Source organism: Vipera berus (assembly GCF_964194415.1).
Source record: "Vipera berus genome assembly, chromosome: 5".
Classification (NCBI taxonomy): domain Eukaryota; kingdom Metazoa; phylum Chordata; class Lepidosauria; order Squamata; family Viperidae; genus Vipera; species Vipera berus.
Genome location: NC_138207.1, coordinates 55,839,780 through 55,861,010, shown reverse-complemented (window position 1 = coordinate 55,861,010; position 21,231 = coordinate 55,839,780). Strand labels below are relative to the sequence as shown.

General features: G+C 36.8%; 1 protein-coding gene across 5 annotated transcripts in view; it reads right to left on the bottom strand.

The window, feature by feature from the left end:
- ATRNL1 (attractin like 1) overlaps positions 1–17,376 on the bottom strand; it is a 563,323-nt gene extending 545,947 nt beyond the window's left edge. For all 5 annotated transcript variants that reach the window (XR_014026511.1, XM_081328305.1, XM_081328307.1 and 2 more), the window contains exon 1: positions 15,973–17,376. Coding sequence is in view for 4 of the 5 variants with exons in the window: in XM_081328305.1 (XP_081184431.1) it covers positions 15,973–16,259 (287 nt within the window). In the remaining variant the exon portion in view is untranslated. The remainder of the gene's footprint in view (positions 1–15,972) is intronic.
- Between the last annotated feature and the right edge of the window lie 3,855 nt (positions 17,377–21,231).

Below are 21,231 nucleotides of genomic sequence, written 5' to 3'. Positions count from 1 at the left end.
TCCCACAATGGAGGAATGAATTGTGAAGATTATAAAAATGGCAAAACTGACCTTCGGTCAGAGATAAAACAACTACTTTTATAAAACACTTAAAACCTTTTATGGATTTTTTTTTGCTGGAAATGGGAAAAAGTGAAGTAATGATTTATGGATTTGATGATTTAAAAAGGGATTGTAGGAATTTTTGTAGTATTAAAGAGGGAGAAGGCATAATGAGCTTAATTATGACTGTTGACTAGAAGTTGCTTTTTGTTTTTATGATTCTTTTTTCTTTAGTTTTCTTTTTTTCTTTACCTTATTTTTATCCTATTTTTCTTTATCTTTTATTCATGCACTTTATATTTAACTTTCATATATGTAAGAACTTTCAATAAAAATTGTATGTATATGTATATTCATTCTCTTGGTAACAGGTGAATCTTTAGTAGTTTGTTAAAAATGCTGCTAGCCAGACCATTATTCTATTCTCGTTATTCTTCCATAGCAAGTAACACACATTAATCATTGAAGGCTATTGGCCGAATACCAGTCAGTGTTTTTAAAGCAGGCAAAGCTTTTATGAATAAGGTGCCTTTATTACAATTACTTATGCTAGATCTCAGTTTGTACACTGGCTTAAGTGCCCTTCTATTTTCCCTACTACGACTAGTTGTTCCATTTCCTTTTTCAATAAGGTTTCCTTTCCCTGTCAACAGATTATAGCCTGAGGCAGAAAAGAGTAGATTCAAATGCAACCGAAAGTCATATTATTTAATCCATTTACACGTCAAAGGACTCCTTTTTTTGCAGTTAGTGAACTAACAGAGTATGCTATTACTTAATTCAGTTTTATTTTTTTGCATGGGACAGGATTAAACTACAGCAATTCTCCACTAACTACAATGTACAGCCCCTTTGCAGCTTCTAATCTTGTTGTACATACAGACATCAGCCAACTATTTCTAAATCTGATGTAGGCATCAGTCTATTCCAACAAATATAAACTCTTCTTTGTCTGCAACAGTGAAAAACCCTACAGTTTCTTATAGAAAAATGACAAAAGTAGCACAACATGAGAAGAGGTCAGCACGGGAGCCCTTTTTCAGCAAAATCTATTTTCTTTCCAGTTCTTTCTCTAACAATTTCTTTCTTCTAGCAAAGCAGAAAGTGCAGCAGTTCCAATTTGAAGCAATACAGAGCTGTGAATAATGTCTCTGGGGACAAGCTCTGATCAATCAAGAAAATGTGTTTTCTCAAAATAATTCACCTTTCATAATAACCTGGCAATGTATTTTATCCAATGTATTCTTTAATTTTTAACCTTTTTAAAACGGAACTGGGCAAAGAAATCCAGAAGACCCTGGTTTTATTCGCATCACATCTCTGTTTATCATATGCTTACTGTATGAATATTTTTTCCTGTCATGTGTTTAAAACTATGTTACCCAATATAGAATAGGATATGTGGAAAAGTTGTGTTTGTGAAAAAGGTGTTCCAAATTTAAATTTTTGTAACAGTAACTGAAAATATATTCCCAAATATTGTACTAAGACTTAAATACTTGTGTATAAACTCCATTATAAAGTGAATTATAGTGTTTAATGTCACTACACACTCTTAATAAATATGACAACATACCGTAGTCTAACAACTGAGGGCTGACATTTTGCCTTCTGTAACTACTCCAATTCATTCAAAGTTAGATTCTGACTAGGTAGGTCCAGATGAGGAGCCTGGGACAGCTTTTGTGAGGTTATCTAAACTGAATTTGATTTTGTGACTCCCAAGAATGTGGACAGGAGTCTCCTGTCTATTATCTTCTGATCTTTCCTGGGTTGTTAAGACAGCCAGGAAGTGATCCAGAGACAGGTCCAAGGAATGATGTTATCCTTTTTGAGGGAAGGGGTGATAGTGATGGAAGAAGAAGCTGCAGCTGGTATAAAATGCAGGGTCAAGAACAACAATGGCCCCGTGAGTCATCACTGCTACACAAGCTGCACAAGAGGTCAGCTGGCCTCTAGGTACAACTCCAGGTGTTTGTCATCACCTTTAAATAGAGCATATGGCCTAGTTATTTGAGAATCCACCTATCTCCAATGGTCTCTCTCTAACTGGCACATTTGCACAGAGTGGGTGCTTTGTAGTTCCTCTCTATTAAACAGATTGTGCGACGAAGGACCATCCTCTCTGGAAGGGCGTTCCCTAGAGGTACAAGTGGCACTGAATTTCCTGGGGTTTCTTAAAAACTTACTTTATCTTACAGCCCTGGACCTAATTTGTTTACTGATGTATTTGTGGAGCCCTGTTGTAGTTGTACATTTTTATTTTAGTTATTTTGATCTGGGTTGCTTGTTTATGTGTGTTTATGTTCATTATTTTTATTGTTTCTGAATTTTGTTAACTGGCTAAAATCTAATAAAGGGGTTAACTATAACAAATTCAATAAATTAAATTAAAAATTAAATTAAAGGATAGATTATACATAATTAAACTTGAATGTAATTTTAATTAAAATTTGCCACATCTTAGCCTCAGAAACAGTATAGATTTTATGGTTTTTAGAAGTTTGGCCAAGTGGCAATGTTTTAATATTTACATATATTACTGCAATTATTTGCACTATGCGGTTTCTGAAAATGTTTCGAGTTATAAATGTTTTGCATAGTTATTTAAGAAATATTTGAAGCTTTAAAAATAGGTAAATTTACACAGTGCTGAGATATTGTGTTAACTATGGTTTAGCCATATTTTATAACTTCTAGGCTGTAATAGTTAGGTCCATATTTTGAACTATGGCCTAGGCCAAGGAAATCATGTTATGGTTTCCAATTCTGAAATCCTTCATGTGTGTTTTAAATCCTCCATATGGTAGACATTTAAAAAGACATACAAAAAGAAAAGATGCCTATTTGTTCCAAATGCTGAAATGACTGAGACAGACTGCAAACCACAATTCAGACTGCACATTTCTAGTCACATAAGGTAAGCTCACTTGTCTATCTCCTTTCTGGACATTCTCTATGAAAAATAAATTTATAAAACTCTCAGTCATGAACACGATACAATTAATGACCTTTCCGTCTTGGGTGGCCCTGCACGGCATAGCTCATAGCTTCATTGAATTACGCAAGCCCCTTCGCCACGACAAGGCAGTAATCCATGAAGGGGAGCTATTCCACTTTAACTTAATCAAAATATATAATTCATTCTAAGTGAAAGATCATTTCTTCTGATTTAACAAAATTACAGAACTTCAAAGATTACAAGTGACATTATGGGATTTGAATCATTTTTATCATTAGAACTATATTTATCATAGAGGTAATATGGGCATTTTCACAGTTCTCGAGGAGTAAAACTAAAAGAAATGGACAGAAAGCGCATAGGATAATTTTACTATAATATTTAAAGTAACTGCTTCAATTTACAAATATGGATTCTAAACCATTACATATAAATAGCAAAATTAAACAGCAGAATTTATTAAGTTGGTGGTTTAGCTGAACCGGTCATGCAGTAACACCCTAACATTTTCTATTAACCTAAGTTATATAGATATATTCTATAGGTAATTAATTTCAGAACATTTAAATTGCTACTGTTTGTTTTCTATAACCCAAAAAATCAAGCTAAATATACCAGACATGTACATAACTGAGACTTAAAGAGAGAAAAAAAGTAGGTCATTCTATACTTCCTCAGAATTAGGTCAAAATTTTAACAAGTCATTCGCAAGAGATAAGGATTTTAATATTTTTTGTGGACTTTATCATTTTCTCTTTTTATTGTAGAATAAAGCCATAAGACTGAATAACTCCCCATAACATATGCATTTGAAAATCTGATAGACTATTTTTAATTTTAAATGATAGTTAAATGAATATTGTATTCCAAAATAAAAATTACTGGACAATTTAGCAAATATTATTTGCATAAGAATATTAAGCATTTATCAATCTTAAGCTCTTCAAATACTATAGTAATTTTGGTTGCCATTCTAAGATTTTGAGAAGTATGTGACAATGTAAAATTATCTATTTTCCACAGTTTCCTCTGAAGAAAATTACTGACCAAGCAAATATACTGTAGCCCAATAATTGTCATCTATTACACAAGCTTTACCACTGTAAAAGATGAGTAGGTGTTATTTAAAAACAACAACAACAGAAGCTAAAATAAATATACTATTTATTTTAGGAGCTAATACTATTTAGTATTAGGAGCTTAAAAGCTCTGTAGACAAATCAAAGCATCTGAGTTTTGGATCACATTCAACATTATGTATCAGTCTTTTATAACATTTTTAGGGAAAGGAAAGAGAACCATACTGAAATACTAGAACACCTGCAGAAATCTCAATTGTTTTTAATTAATAAGTTTATTAAACCAAACTAGAAACCTAAACTGTGTCAATTCAGGAGAGTATGCTTGACTAATCCTAATATACTGATTGGTAATTTTGTGATAGTAATCTATACTACTCTTTCATAGTAGGAATCCAATATAGCAAACATTCCAACAATGTTCCAGTCCAATTACATACATATAGCCATATCCAGAAATAGATATCCTGTATATTCAATTATTTCCAGGATCTGAAACATTAGAAGTAAATCAGATCCGTACTCATAGGAAAATACTGCCTGCTCGACATGCATTTTTCAATTCACATCCATGCAATTATTGTTCTTTATGTACTTGAATATTATTTATGTTGAATAAGTATATGTAGAATTGTAATTTCTATTTGCTATAATGATATTATGCTTTTCTTTCTCATGTTGCACTTTTTTCATTTTAAATACTTTTTAAGTGCAGCTTTTGTATGTATTTGCATTTATGAAACTTACCTTTGTGTTTTGTCTCTTTGTTTTTCTGCAACTATTACTTTAAGGGTTTTCCAAAGTGATTAGTATTGACCCCAAGGACTATCCAAAAGGTTGTTGTGATTATTATTATTCAAGTACCATTACTTAAAGTTAAATTTATTAAAGTATTTTCATTTAATATTTGGGGTTTAATGAGCAATATGCAACTTCATGAAGGGGTCAATGAGCTGAAGAGTTTGGCCAACCTTGCTTTAAAGTAAAGGATTTTTTACAAGGCAAACTGTAGGCAAAGAAGCCCAACTTTCAAAGCCTGCTTTTTCTTGCACATAAGATTACTACTGCATCATGCAATAATAAACAAATGCTGTGCTTCTATCTTGGTGCAAACTGTCATGCATAATTACACGTGGCTAGAAGTGAACCATTGCTTAAATAATTAATTTTAAGCTCACTTAAGCATTGTTATTAGTTATAATAACATGACCAGAAACTTCATACAGTAAATATGACCAATGATTTGCTTTCTTTCTTCAGAGGATTGTTAGTAATCTTAAACTAAAAGACGACACTTATATCATAAACTCCAGTGCTTTTTTCTTTATTCCGTTCAGGGGCTGTAATTATGTTATCCCCCCCCCCCCGCATTTTTCCACTAATTTGCAACGAGGATAAATTATCCAAAATTACAGCAATAGTAATTAGAATTTGCACTAGCATAGAGCACAGATTTGATCAAATCTTTTAACTGAACCAGAATGTCAAAGGAAATTATTAAATCAGGTGGATTTCTACTGATTATACATATTGATTTAAAATATAAAAATGAATCACCTTAATTCACTTTATTAATAGAGATCAAATTTATATATCAAATTGAAGACGATCGATAGCCTTCTATCAGACAATAAGAATAAATTGCAACTTTGGCAAAGTTACAGTATATAGAGTAAATTCATGCATCATTTTCTGGGGAGAGGCGGGTGGACTTCATTTTAACACTGCTTACTCTTAGCCTGTTTATAATAAATCATGAGTGGCTAAGTTTTTGCCAATAATACCAGATTGTTTTGTTGACTCAATATCCCATTTAAAGAAATGGATATTAAAGACCTCCGAAAGAATCTCTCTGAAATGAGGACATTAAAATGGCAAATTCAGTTAGTTCGAGATGTAAAATGATGTGCATACTTGTAAAAAGTTTACATGAATGAGTGAGCAATGGCTAACAAAACGGGATCTCTGGATCGGAATATATAGTTAAATGGAACATGGTCCCAGTATGTGACTGCTATGAAAAGAGAAACTCGATGAAAGAAAATTGACTCCATCAGCCACTGGGATACTCTCCAGGTTGTGCATGTATTCACAGCTTGACAATGTAACCCACTGTGCAACTGCTATGAACAAAGTAAATCCCATGCTAGGAATCATTAGAGAAGCAATAAAAAAAATAAAACTGCCAAAGGCATAGCACAACCACAAACTACATTATGCTTCTAGAAAAGGTGCTGAATAACATTAAGGCTGGATTTCTACAGGGACATTTATGGGACTTTGTACTTTAACAAAAAAAGAACTCAACCTGACATTGGAAATATGATATAAAGACACATCACATGCAGACTGTGGATAAAGGAAGTGATTTTTCTCCACATCTCAAAATATTTAGAGACAATATGGAAAGTTTAGAAAAAATGAAAGTACTTGTTTGCCAAACTTATTTTTTATCACAAAATATAATTGTGCCCATCAATCTGAGAGACGCTAAAAACTCAATTGAAAACTCAGAGAATAAGATTAATTGTGGCTACTGGAGATGGCTGACATGTATTATTTTTGTATCAGTGGTTTCTCAATACCATTTGGGGAGGGATGCAATTACGTCTTGTGGATCTAACAGCAATAACAATATTGAGAATCATCAATATGCTGATGAACACAGGTTTACATCTCTATCTCCAAGTGATGTTGGGGCTACCCTTTCTCAATGCCTGCAGGCTAGATGGGGACAACAGGCTTCAGCTGACCCCTGGTAAGATGGAATCGCTATGTGTGCAAGGAACCTCAATTGTTTAGCACAGGGCTTTTCAACCTTTCACCCATTGTAACACTTTTAGGATATGGCAACATCCAAGTACCACCAGTCACCTAGCAAGGTGTCAAAAACTTGATGACCCAAAAAAAAAGGGAGGAAAAGTGATGAAGTACAGGTAGTCCTCGACTTACAACAGTTCGCTTAGTGACTGTTCGAAGTTACAATGGCACTGAAAAAGTGGCCCCCAAGCCACAGCCGAGCAAGATACCTGCCTGCCCACCTGGTGGCGCTCTTCCTCCTGTCCGAGGTTTTCATTGTTGTGAGCATTTCTGTTGAGGATCGGCAGAAGGGGTGGGGTGGGGGGTGTTTGGTTTTTATCTCCCCCTCCTCTGCTGGGTGGCTGCAGCAGGTTTTGGTCACTTAACATGACCCTGGGACACTGTGACCATCATAAATATGGATCAGTTGCCAAGCATCTGAATGTAATTCACAAGCCCCTGGAGATGCTGCAACATTCCAGCTGATTGGTGCTTCTTCTGGCCTCAGAAGCGCCAGGATCAGTACCAAGCTCCAGATGGAGCCTGGCGCAGATCCTGGTGCTTCCACTGAGCCCTGGCAGCTCTGCAGCTCCAGCCATCTCTCGCTCAGGCTTGTGCGGTGCTGCCACCAGTTCAGCTCATTCCCCTCCCCCACTACCATTTTTCTAGCATGGTCCTGTACCACCTGCCAAGTGCCAATGTACCACAGGTGGTACCCATACCACTGATTGAAAAGCTCTGGTTTAGCATCTTTAGTGCTGGACAGGTTGCACAATCCTAGACAATCCCAGTGTGCAAACTGGGTATTCTCTTGGACTTGCAACTCCTTTTCAAAGAGCAGGTATCAGTCATGGATAGGAAAGCCTTTGCATAATTTTGTGTTATCCTTCAGTTGTGCCCTTATATGAGCTGTGAGGTCTACACTCTTGCCATAGTCATCTCTCAGTTGGATATCTATAATACACTGTACGTGGGGCTGCCCTTGAAGAGTATTTGGAAGCTATAATGCTGCAGAATGTACTACTTGCACAATTCTGGAGGACCTGGGTGAAACATATAACACCACTGTTGTGCAAGCTGCATTGCTTATCAGTTTGCCTTCAGGTGTTGGTTCTTATAAAGCCCTATGCCATGGGTCCAGGGTATCTGAGGAGCTATCTCATCCCAATGGGACTAGCCCACCCACTTGTGCCTGCTACAGACCCCATTTGCTAAGGAATTCTAGTTAGTAGGAGAAGAGACTTTTCTGCTGTGGCCCTGATTCTGTGGATTAGAACACTCTATCACCAGAGCTGAGAACTGGTCCCACACTTTTGGCCTTCCAACCAGAACTTGGTTTTGCTGGTTGGCTTGGGTCTCTGAGGGAAGCGCTTATCACTGGAAATGGTTGACAGGTAGGAAGACCTCGTCACTGTGCCACCCGTCTCTTGGTTCTGTTTTTTTTTGCACAGCTTTAAATTTTTAATTTGCATAGTTTTAATATTTTAATTGCTTTTATAGTTATCTTTTTATGATCTGTAAGCCACCCAGAGTGGCCTTATTAGGGAGATGGGTGGCATATAAATTTAAAAAGTAAAATAAATAATGGTAGCTATCCCATTTGAATACTGGTTAGATGAAGAGATTACTTTTAGAATGAGTTCAGATTAGTTTTTTTAACTGTATACCCATCTTCAGTTTGTATGTTACCTTTAGCAAAAAGATCTTACTGTCAAGCAAGAACATCCAATGTTATTTTTTAATCGAAGCTACAACAATAGCAAATTAAACAGTGAATTAATAAGTTATGTTTTAACAGTTAATTCTTTGACCAAATGAGTAAATATCTTGAACTTTATTCACTGCAGGTGCATAATTGTGACAAATCTGAGCAATTTGAACAATTTCTTTAGCTAGAAAACAAGGAACAATGCAGTAAGGCTATGATCTTCTTTACATTTAGTGGAAAATAAGCTACAGCAAACTTTCTTCTTGTTACATGTATATGTAGGTGCAGGATTTCAGTGTAATTCCAAACATCTCTCAGATCTTATAACCCAACAAAACCTGTTAAACATCCCTTTAAAACTCTATCTGGTACTTGAGCAGACAGAATATGCCTCCAAGAAAGAAAGCATGTGCAATGATTTTAGAGAGTTGATGACTTCTTTGGGAAATTCTCTTGCATTTTGCAGTTGTCTATAATATGGCTATTATATTCTATGGTAAGGCTTCCGAGTAGAATCACCAAACCTGATTTAGGATGAAGCGCTGATGTAGGTCATATCCTGGTAGTAGGATATACATTCTTAAATAAGAATTCCTTTAACGATAAGACTAAGTAGCTTTCAAATAATAATTTTAAAAACTCTATATTTATACATAAACAAAAGGCTCATTGGACTATCCTATCATGTACTCTCATAAATCCACTGGGAACAGATTTGCAGGCATAGCTAATTGAATAGAGAAAACAAAGAAACCAGTTTCATTACATCTAAAAAAGGGAAAGGACCTAAAAAGTACAGCCAAGGGAAAGCCAAATAAGTCTTCCACCTAGACTGGCCAATTCTTGAGCAAATCATGAATGATTTTGGCTTTACTTCAGGTGGATTTAGCATGACAAAGGAGCAGTTTCTGAGAATGGAAGACAGTGCAACCCACTCCTGCAGTTCCAAGAATTATCATGACTGTCAGAAGGCAGAACAGCATGTGCCTTTCTATCTATCTTTCTTTATAACCACATACTGCTTTGCCAAAGCCAAAGCTGCCTTTATAATATCAATTTGAACATAAATTGTTTTAAAGAATATTGTATTTGGGAGTCTGTTTATAAATGTGAATGTGGATGTGTACACATGAAAGAAGAGATGGGATGCTTAAACAGAAAACTATTTCATTGTGTAAGTGGGACAAAAATGTACAGGTAGCCCTTGACTTACGATCACAGTTGAGCCCAAAACGTCTATTGTTAAGTGAAACATTTGTTAAGGGGTATTTGTTTGCCCCATTTTGCAACCTTTCTTGCCACACTTGCCATTCTGCAGTTGTTAAGTTAGTAACCTGGTTGTTAAAGTGAATCTGGCTTCCCCATTGACTTTGCTTGTCAGAAAGTTGCAAAAGGTGATCACCCCAAAATACTACAATAGTCATAAATATGAATCAGTTGCCAAGCTTCTGAATTTTGATCACATGACCATGAGGACATGGCAACAGTCGTGTGAAAAACTTTTTTCAGTGCCATTGTAATTTCAATTGGTCACTAAATGAACTGTTGTAATTTGAGGACTACCTCTATAAGGAAAAAGCATGAGGGTAGTATGAAGGGAGAAGTGAGTAGAATGCTTGTAGCCCAGCCCCCCCCCAAACCAAAGTTAGATCTAATCCATCTTTTTGAATCTTCTTTATTGCCGAGTTAAGAATAATGCCTGTTTGGTATCATCAGTACACTTTCAACCCCAAGCTGGTCAAGTGAGTCCACTGAGGTTCTGTCATGTTGCTTGAATACTGTACAGACCTAGATGGGGAAGAACTATTTCCATTTCAATTCTACCAAGACCATGCTGCTATAAGTCTTCAAGCCATCAGTTTCTGTGGATAGTGTATTTTGCCTTGGATAGGGTAGCAAAGTGGTGGCGAACCTATGGTACGCGTGCCAGAGGCGGCACTCAGAGCCCTCTCTGTGGGCACGCATGTCACCCCAGCCCCGCCTCCCCCCACAGCCCCCCCTCACCAGCAGCCCCCCTGGAGGAGAGTCGACCCCGAGCACAGCCCGTGTGGAGCAGTGCAGCCAAGAACATGGCAGCCGAGCAGCGGGGACAAGACTTCACCCTCGCACCCACTGCGCGCAAGTTGATGCTGCAGGGTGTGGGTGGAGGGTGTGGCTGCCATGGCGCTGCTGGGCCACCTGGGTGATCTGTGGCAGGCCGTGGAGGCGGTGGGCAGCCCCGCGGACAGGCAGGGCGGCAGTTTTTGGGCACTAGGTCTCTAAAAGGTTCGCCATCACTGGGGTAGTATATCCCCACTGAAGAGTGGTTTATAATCTAGGGATCTTCATAGATAATGTGACATGCCACTAGATTTTTTTCAACTGGAGGCTAATAGTCTTAATTATATGGAAGCTCATTCAAATTACATTTATCTGTGGGATACCAAAAGAAATGTAATGACTGTCATTAATCCAGGGTCATCCTGTAATGGCTCCCATTAATCCAGGGTCAAACCATCATATCAAGAGCAGTCAAAAGTAAACATTCTCTGCCAACATCTCTTCTGTGAAACTACTTACCCTTTTAAATAAGAACAACATCCTGCATTTAGAAAACTATTGAAAATTTGGATATTCAATCAAGGAGGTTTTCAGGGAAGAAGTTGGTATCTTGGATATATACGATGCTACCTATTGTAACTTTAAAATTTGATTGATTTATGGTTATGTAAGATTGATATATGTTATATACACTGTATTTTCATTCATCTCTCATAGAGTCCTAACTAAAGCAGACTCATATTTGTAATAAATATGTACAGCTTCACATACTTTAATAACATAGAAAACATCCTTGCAAAAATCTGGTCGAGAAAACCTTTACAAAATTGGCCCATTTCCTTTACAAAAAAAAGATAAAATAGCTTTTGTTATTGGATAGCTTAAAATATAATTAATACTTTCTTCACTGAAAGTTTGCCAATTTGAAAACAAAGATATTTTATGTGTATTTTTTGAAACAAAAGCACTATCTCATAGATTTGGTCTGCTTAATAAAGGGATAAATGTGACAATTATCAGATTGCCCTCAAAGGCATTGTGTTTTAACTTATTTTAGCATCCATAATGTACCACTCTATGCCATTGGTACATTTTCTGCACTCAAGAATATATAGAAAGAATATTCAAGTAAAGGTTGTACATAAAACAATCCTTTCATTCTATATAGCTTTTTTAAATGCTGTAAATAAGGTAGTCCTCAACTTATGACCACAGTTGAGCCCAACATATCTATTGCTAAGTAAGATATTTGTTAGCTGAGTTTTGCCCCATTTTAAGACCTTTCTTGCCACAGTTGTTAAGTGAATCATGCAGTTGTTAAGATAGTAACATGGTTGTTAAGTGAATCTGGCTTCCCCATTGACTGTACTTGTCAGAAGGTGATTACATGACCCCAGGACAATGCAACGTCATAAGTATGAGTCAGTTGCCAAGCATTTGAATTTTGATCACGTGACAATAAGGATGCTGCAACAGTTGTAAGTGTGGAAAATGGGCATAAGTCACTTTTTCCAGTGCCATTGTAACTTTGAATGGTCACTAAATGAACTAAATGAAGTCAAGGACTACCTGTACTATTGAATTTGAAATGTTAAGTCTTTTGCCAAAATTTTTGCATCTTTACTAATATTTTGAATACTCTATTCTGGGAAAGTAGTTGAGAGTAGAGAGCCATATGGATCCTTGGGCAGTCTAAAAAGCAAATTTAAAATAAGAAGTAAACAGTTTATTAGGACTAAATTTGCACATCCTTTGGACATTGAAGAGTCATTTTACAGAGGAGATAAGTGACATAAAAATAATAATGAATAAAATAATGTACTTGCAAAAAAGAAATATGTTTTCTAAGTCCAAATTGACTGGAGTTAAAAACCATTATAATATTCACCAGAACCTGAAGATTTATATTTATTTTTAATATTAGTCTCATAAGTCTGTTTCAAAATTTAACTTTTCCCTTTTCCTCACTCCAAGTCAAAATTTAATGATGATTTCTTCATTAAGTTTTGACAGAGTTATCTTTGACATTTCAAGGTAAAAGGGAATGATTAAAAAGTAGCATGTTAATAAACAATGAAATTTGTTCAAAAAAGCAGGTAGAAAACTCTTAAAAGAACCTGAATTGCTTCTTAACACTTAACATTTTCTCTCTCAGAGCATCTTTCAAAGAATAATTTTATTTATTAACAAATTCCCTGTAGAGGAAATGACACATTTCCATTGAATCAATTAACTTTGACACATGCTTATCAAGATTGATCAATCATGGCTGGTAAGTCTGCTAAGCTATTTTTCAACTTAAAAAACCCCTGACACACTCAATTGCCCAGATTGATTATCAATATTGAGTATCAATACCAGTAGTGTTTGCCAATATCAATCACTCACTTCACAATGATCTAAGCTAATTACATACCCCTTTATATTTGAGAATAGAAAATATGAGATTCTCATATTGAATCCATTGACAAATTATAGAATCCAAGCCTTAAATTAAATGATTTGAAATGCTATTAAACTGTATATACTATCCATCAAAATGAAAGGTTCACAATATTTATATTTTCAAAAATAAAAAATAGGACATTTTAAAATCCACTTTAAAATACCTATGTTTGGGTATGGTATGTTTAATGCATTTACAACAAAACATTTTCCCAATTAGACCATTTTGTTTATTCTATATCCATAGCATAGTTTAAATGTTCTAAATCTCAGTATCCTGTATTCCATCCCCAAGAAGGCTCTTTGCAGTCTGATAACCTTGTTAAGTTGTACAAGCTAGGAGATAGAGGTAACCTTTGTAACGGTAGCAAAAGTAATCTTCACAAGCTGGTTTATTCACCCTAACTCACTGCTTCCACAAAATCTGTCTATGACTTGCATGCTTTCATACTACAGTTAAGCTGTTATTTATCATTCTTAGAGAAATTATTCATACAAGTTAAATCAACTGTTCAGCATGCAGTCATTTTAGTACAGTATATATATTAACCTTCTTGATATGCAGACAAGTTCAAATTTTAGATATACGTTTTTCAGATTAGATTGCTTTCAGACAGCAGCATACTAAGAAACACACAGGTCACAGTAGCAAAGCTCTATAAAATGTACATCAAAATGACGTTTTTATAAATAGAAACATTGATATAAAACTCCAAATGCCATATGATAACAGCCACCTCCAAAAATAACTCCACACAGGATAGTCTTTGGAACTCTCAAATATTAAACAAAAAACTGTTAATTAAATGGGGGGAAGGGGGGAAAGGCTTGAGGTTGACACCATGAGTCACAGTTTTTAACTGAAATAAGGAAGTAACTTAATTCAGAGTAGGCTTCTCAAGATGCTGCAATGATTTCAAATTGCCCCTGAAATTGTCTTTATTCTCAGAACAAAACTCATTTTTAAGTGGCAAATAAATATTATATATGACATCTTGAATATAGACTAAATCATGTCTGTATCCATTTACCAATCACAATATTTTGCTAAACATGAGTAACAGGTGACTTCAATATTATCAGACGGAAAAAAGCCATCCTTTATTAAGTCACTTCAAACTGCTATGAAATTAACTTAAGGAATTTAAGATTGATAAGAGATGAACAATTCTATAAACATTATATGATTTTGCTGAATAAGCATTCATCTCAATAAGTTTTTTCCTTTTGTTGTTGCAAAGTGTTTCCAAATCTATTGTTCAATTGGTTCACATGCTCTCCTTTTAAATACATACGTGTAAGGATCAATTATTTTCTTCTTTTGCCAATGCCCTAAATTTCTTATTTGAAAGTCTTTTGCTATTTCGCAAAAAACACTGAACATGGTCAGATTATCCTAAGGCTTTGATAGGAGGAAATCTTCATTGTTATCTACAAGTAAACTTGATCTAATATTCACACTGACAGTTTCAATATTGTATGTGGCAAATATAGGAAAGAATAAAGAAAATACCAGCAAGAGGTGTAGATAACTGCATTAAATATGTTTAAGGACATTTTCATTATCTTCTAAGTTATACACATATTATGGCAGGAATTTCTGTAATTAGTACCAGAAATAAAAAATATACATCTAACATTCATATATAAGATAATCTTTTTCAGGAATCATATTAGAATCAGCAGTTGGATGTTCTGAGTGCTACTGAAGATTTATCTTAAAAAGTTAAAAACATACATTTGTTTTAATTCTCATATAGCTAAAATTTTGGTTTTCCTCAGGGAAAAAAATTAGGAAAGCAGGTTTTCACTATTTGTTAGATGTGGCTTCTATTTATCACATTGGTGTCACATTCTATTAAGGTTTAGGCCTCTGTTAGGTGTCCAACAATAAGTATACTTCCTTTTACAAATCACTAAACAAAAAAGCATGGAGTAACAAACTAATTTGCATAATGTTACACCTCAGGCCATAAGGACTGGGGACAATTTACATTCTCAAACTTTATTTGGTAACTTTATTTCTAAACTAATCTCCAACTTGATGTTTCTAAATATTTTGAACTGGCTATCACTGCTAACCAGTATGTCAAGGAGAAATCATTTACTACAAATGGAGAAGACAGTCACAGGATTTCAATATTTGATGTCAATCTTCCTTGCTAAACCTTTGGCTCACATTCAGTTTTAAGAGACAAATTTCTCAGATTGCTGATTACACCAATCACTATTTAGAAAATCCATTACATAATACACAAAACCATTGATTTTATGGGACATTTCTGATTTAATAGTCTGCACCTTTGTCTGAGAGTTATTTAATTTTTAAATACAATTTTTAAATTTTACTGCAAGTTTTTAAAACAAGAAAGGTTAATTGATCATAATACACAGTAAGAAGGAAAAAAAGAAAAATAAAAGAGAAAGTTAAAGTGCAAAAAGAAAAGTAGAAAAACAGAAGAAAGATATGAAGTGGCTTCCAATCTTTTCAGCAATTAGAAAAATACTAGATTTATCTCTTTCTCTAAAGTTACATCATGACCGTTTCTATAATCTACCCTAGGTACTTCATCAAACCAATATATCACAGGTTGATTTTTTTTCCCATCCTACGCAAAAAGTTCATGAAGGGTTTCCAGTCAGCAAAAAGCATAAATTGTCTAAAATGTTATTTAATATTTAAAAAGCACTGTTCTAAAAAAAAAAACACTAACTTCTTTTGTTAACTTAGAACAGTAGATGACCTCACAGGATTATAGGAACAACCACCAATATTATATTATATTCTTAAAATCTGCAATGTGATCTGGGCAGTCCTGGCTCATATTTTCTGTTTTGTTGTCAACTAGCTCTAGAAAGGAATGCCATAAAAAAAAGGATAGCATAGAAACACTTACTTGAACCTGCCTTGGCAATGCTGGCACTGATCTCCCACCCAGCCCTGATCACAGAGGCAGCTGGAATTGACACATCGGCCAGAAAAGCAGGAGGTTCTTTCACAAGTCTTGGACTGGGAAACTTGGGCGTACAACACCAGGTAGAGAATTCCATAAAAAAGCAGCCAGTTGTTTATATCCATGAAGGTAGCAAAGCAGCAGGAGGAACAAGAAAAAGGTCTCCAGGCTCCCAAGATTACAGGAGGGCCTTCTATTCTGCGCAGGACTTTTCCCAACAGATCCAGCATCTTTGCCCACAAAGCACATCCGCAACCGGCCTGCCTGATTTGAACCGCGACGGGAGCAGGAAGGCTGATTAATCCAGTTGCTCGGGCAGGTTGAAGTAGGAGGAAAGCCGCCCCACGCACATCACTCAAATCAGAAAAGAGGCGCTTTGAAATAGGTTGAAGAAACAGGATGCCGGGAAGGGGCTGGAGACTCCTGAAGATAGTTAAATAGGAAAGCGAGAAGCTTCCTTCCCCACGCTTCTCACAACACCTCTGCCGGCTTCTTCAGGTTCAACGGCGGCGACCAAGCTTCCCGCCTCCTCTTCCTCGTCGTCCTTAGGGCTCATTGCCCTGACTTTCCATGAGCAGAGGCTTCTCTCCTGCCCTCGCCGCTTTTCTTCTCACGACATGTCCCCTTTTCCCGTCCCCCGGTTCTCCCCGCGCCCGCAAAACCCCCTCCTCCGCCTCCTGGAGTCCGACTCTGGCAGCGGCAGCAGGAGCAAAGCAGCAACAGCAACGGGAGAGGCAAGGAGGGCAGCGGGAGGGGATGCTGGCTTTCAAGGCAGGAGGGCGCCGGGCGAGACCAGCGTGTAAATTTCCTCTTCTCCCAGCATCCCAGAGCAGCGGGCCGGAGGCGGGAGGGGAGGGAAGCGGCGGCGGCGGCTTCGGGTTTTTCTCCCGCCGTGCAAGCGGGGGTGGGAAGGGCGGGCGAGAGTTAAAAGCCTCCGTCTGTCCCAGCTGACACTTTGAAAGCAGCCATTTTTAAAAGGCTAATTTGTAAGCTGCTTTCTCAGGCTGGCTGGGGCCGAATCCCTCCTCTTCCTCCTTCTCCAGCTCCGCCGGGCTGATTAGAGCCGTCCCTTTCTTTTGGACTACCAGGCAGGCCCCGCCTCGGCCGGGGAGAAGAACGGCGGCGGCGGCGGCGGCTCCCTTCTCTGGAGGAAGCCCCGCAGCCAGGAAAAGACACTCGGCGGCTTCAGGAGCCTGGTTGCTGGAGCAACTGCCCTGCAAAGGATGGGGAGGCACTGAGGCTCCCTTCCATTTCTGAGCCCTGTCGAAAGCGAAGGGAGCCGCGTTTCCTTCCCGCCCCGCAAAAGTTCCCGCCCGGCTCTCTGGCCGCCTCAAAATCGAAAGGAAAGTCTCCCCTCCGTCTTTGGAATGGCAACGCCGCCGCTGGCTGCTCGCTTCAGCCACTCCGCCAGCTTTGCAGGGCAGCTCTAGAAAGAAACTACTACACAAAGAAGAGCTGAGCATGTGCGGCAGCCGAGGAGCCCCCCCTTAAAGGCGCGGCGCGGCGCGGCGCAGCGCCTGTCTCCATTGCATCACTTGGAGCAGGGGGTCTTCAAACTTGGCCCTTTTATGACTTGTGGACTTCAACTCCCAGAATTCCTCAGCCAGCAAAGCTGGCTGAGGAATTCTGGGAGTTGAAGTCCACAAGTCATAAAAGGGCCAAGTTTGAAGACCCCTGATTTGGAGCGTGACCCGCGCGGAGGAGAAGCGCTGGATCTGCCGGGGAAGGAGGCGAGCGAGCACGCGCAGCGGGGGCCGAGGTTCGTTCTCTTTTCCGCAGGAGACGAGGCAAGTTCCCGAACTTCATGGGCAAAACCAAACAAGCAAAACAAAAGCCGAGACCGGAAGCCATTTCCAGACGTTGCTTTGGGAAACGCCGTGGCTCATTGCGGCAAAATTTCCAACATAAGGGACACAGCTGTCAGCAATCAACATTGTTCCGAAGGCTTGTGTTTTTTATTTCCTATGGCTACCACTTTTTTTCCTCTAGTCGTGCCTCTGTTGAACTTTATAGTACAGGGGGTCCTCGACTTACAACCGTTTCTTTAGTAACTGTTCAAAGTTACAACAGTACTGAGAAGAGTGACTTCAAACCGGTCTTTTCACACTTCACTACTATTGTGACATCCCCATGGTCATGTGACCAAAATTCTCCTGTTGGGCAACTGGCATGTATTTATGAGGGTCCTGAGGTCATGTGATCACCTTTTACAACCTGACGAGCAAGGTCACTGGAAAAGCCAGATTACCTTTACAACCATGTAACCGTAACTAACTTCACAACTGCAGTGATTCACTTAACTGGCAAGACAGGTTGTAAAGTAGGGCAAAACTCACTTAATAACTGCAATAGAAATTTTGGGCTCATTTGTCTTTATAAGCCAAGAGCTACCTGTATAATGTTTACATGTTATGTTCAATTAAAACATGACAACAGCTAATGTTTGTGTAGTATTATTTTAAGCAGACTGTTTTTCTATTGTTGTGACTTACATGACGTTTAGAGCGCATTTTATGGCCAATTCATGCAAAACTCCACGTAATCCCAAAGGGTTCACATGCTTCTTTTTGCAACTGTATATGAAGCCCTCTTTATGTCATCATATAACAATGGTATCATAAAATTGGATATCCACATTACAAATTCCTTTCATGTTTCTGTTGCAGCTATCTGCCAAATAGTTGTTCAGGTTTTCATGTCTCATAAGCATTCCAACTATATTTTCTTTCGGCTTTGCTGCAGAATCCCCTTCAACACAACACAACAGCATTTTGAAACAAACCATCCAACACTTGAGGCAGTAATGCATAAATGGAAGAGAATCTGACATTATTAAGCAATTCTGCAAGTTCCTCTTGGCTTCCCTGAACTGCTTTCTCTATCGTCTTCTTAGAATCCATCTGGAACATCTTGTAAGTTAAAAATAATGTTCAGTGAAGAAACACATTAGAAGATAGTTTAGTCAAAACTACTTGTCTCCAAAAATCTTAAATGAGAGGCACCAAACAGATTCCAATTTGATTGCAGCAGAGGGGAAAAGCACAGAAGAGTAAAAGCAACCATGTTGTTATCATTCAGCTAGTTAGTTGCTTAAAACCGAAATTAAACAGTTGCTGAAATTGAGTAGATAACTTTCTCCTTTTTGGTATATTAGAATACAGTTTCTGAACAGAAGTTCTCCTTGTTTTAGGTTTTATAATCTTCAGTGTCTTATTGAAGTAGGCATCAAAGAGTCAAAGCTTAAATTTTATCTTTTGATGACAAATCTTCCATTATAACGTACAAAATAATGGGAAATATTCCCAGTCACATATCAATTCCTCATTCATATTTGAATGAGGGGAATTTATATTTCTTTGGTAAATTGACCTTTCTGTTCAACGTGGCAAGGCCACAGTCTGGAAGAATAGCCCAAAAGATCATGTAAATAAATGATATCAGAGTAGAATGAAAGGTTTCAAACCCCAATATAAGTGCTTACAAATTTAGGCAACTAGCTGAACAAAATCCATATTCAATGATACATGTATTGTTCAGTTCTCAGCAATTAGAAATGTTAGGAAATTATGTTTTTCTTTCAATAATAATATCAGCATTCTAGAGATAAAAAGTTATATGAGAAATATAAACAGTAAAGCATTTTGACCAAGCTCATGTCCGTCATCTGCATTTAGTCTACTCAGAATTGCTATCTAGTGTAGACTATGACCACCCTGGCTGAAAATGTTAGGGGTGCATTGCTACAGTACCTCGGATTAGATATGTCTGTTTTAAGAAAACCAAACTACAACCAAAGTTGTAGTTCAAAAAGAGCATCTGGGATTTATTTATTTTTTGCATGATTTCTAGCAACGTAAGATCAATTAAGTGTTTCCTTATATTATACTTAAGCATCACTTGATATTCTGTGAAAGCCCAAAAAATAAAAAAATAAAAAACATTGGATATAAACAGAGATTTGTTTTATTTATTTTGCTATGCAAAGTGTTATATCATTGCCCATAAAGGAGCTTCTGTTATTTATTCATTCTAAATTATTGCTTGTACTAGGTTACACCCATACAATAAGTGAACAGAGTTGTAGTTGTAATTAAGCTTAAACAGTAATAGTATTTCTATTTTCTTTTTATTATTGTACTTCCTTTCTCATTGTATTTGCCTTGGTATGTATATTTATATACACTGTGAGACTGAAATATATGCACATAAATTAGGCAAACAAAGAAGGATTATGCTTCTTTTACTACTGAATGTCACATAGCATCATTTAGATATGTTAAAATTCTAGATAGTGTGGGATTTGTAAATGCCTTTGGTAGTTATGCTAATTAAATGATGAACTTCCTTAGTTAGAAATCTAAGGAAGAATCTGAGTGAAAGCAACACAATATAGTATTTCGTATTCTGAATATTTTTATTCCAATATACATTATTAAATATGACAATTACTTGTGATTAACAGATTTCATATAGAAGCCAAAATAGCTTTTCTTCATAATAAAAGTTCACAGTGAGAGATTTATGTAGGATTTGAAAATGTGTTATACATAAAGAAAAAAAAATCAAACCTACAGAGTGCTATGTTTACAGATCAGTTTGCAGAAGCATAAAAGAATAAAATGTTATCTCCAGAAAGATTTGTGATACAGGATTGTGATATATTGAAATATTGATCAAAAAATCTTGTTTTAAGGTTGAGAAAAAGGTGAAATATTTGGAGGTTATGTTGACAAATGCAAATAGAAAACTGTTTCGCACTAATTATGTGCCTCTCTGGAATGATATTAAAAAGGATTTAGAAAGATGGGATAAATTTAGTTTATCACTACTGTGTAGAATTTTGGTAATTAAGATGAATGTTTTACCAAAGATGATCTTTTTGTTTCAGACATTACCAATATTTGCAACTGATATTCTATTTAAACAATGGGAGAGGGATATTTCCAACTTTATATAGCAAGAGAAGAAACCAAGAATTAGATAAAAGTTACTACAAGATGCTAAAAGGAAAGAGGGAGCTTGGGTTTACCAGATTTGAAATTCTGTTTTGATGCATGTTGTTTGATCTGACTAAAAGAATGGGTGAACCTCTAGAATAAGAGGCTACTTGATTTAGAAGGTCATGAATTAAAATTTGGATTGCACAGCTATTTATGGTATGATAAAGTTAAAGTAAATGTTGATTTCAACAATCATTTTATT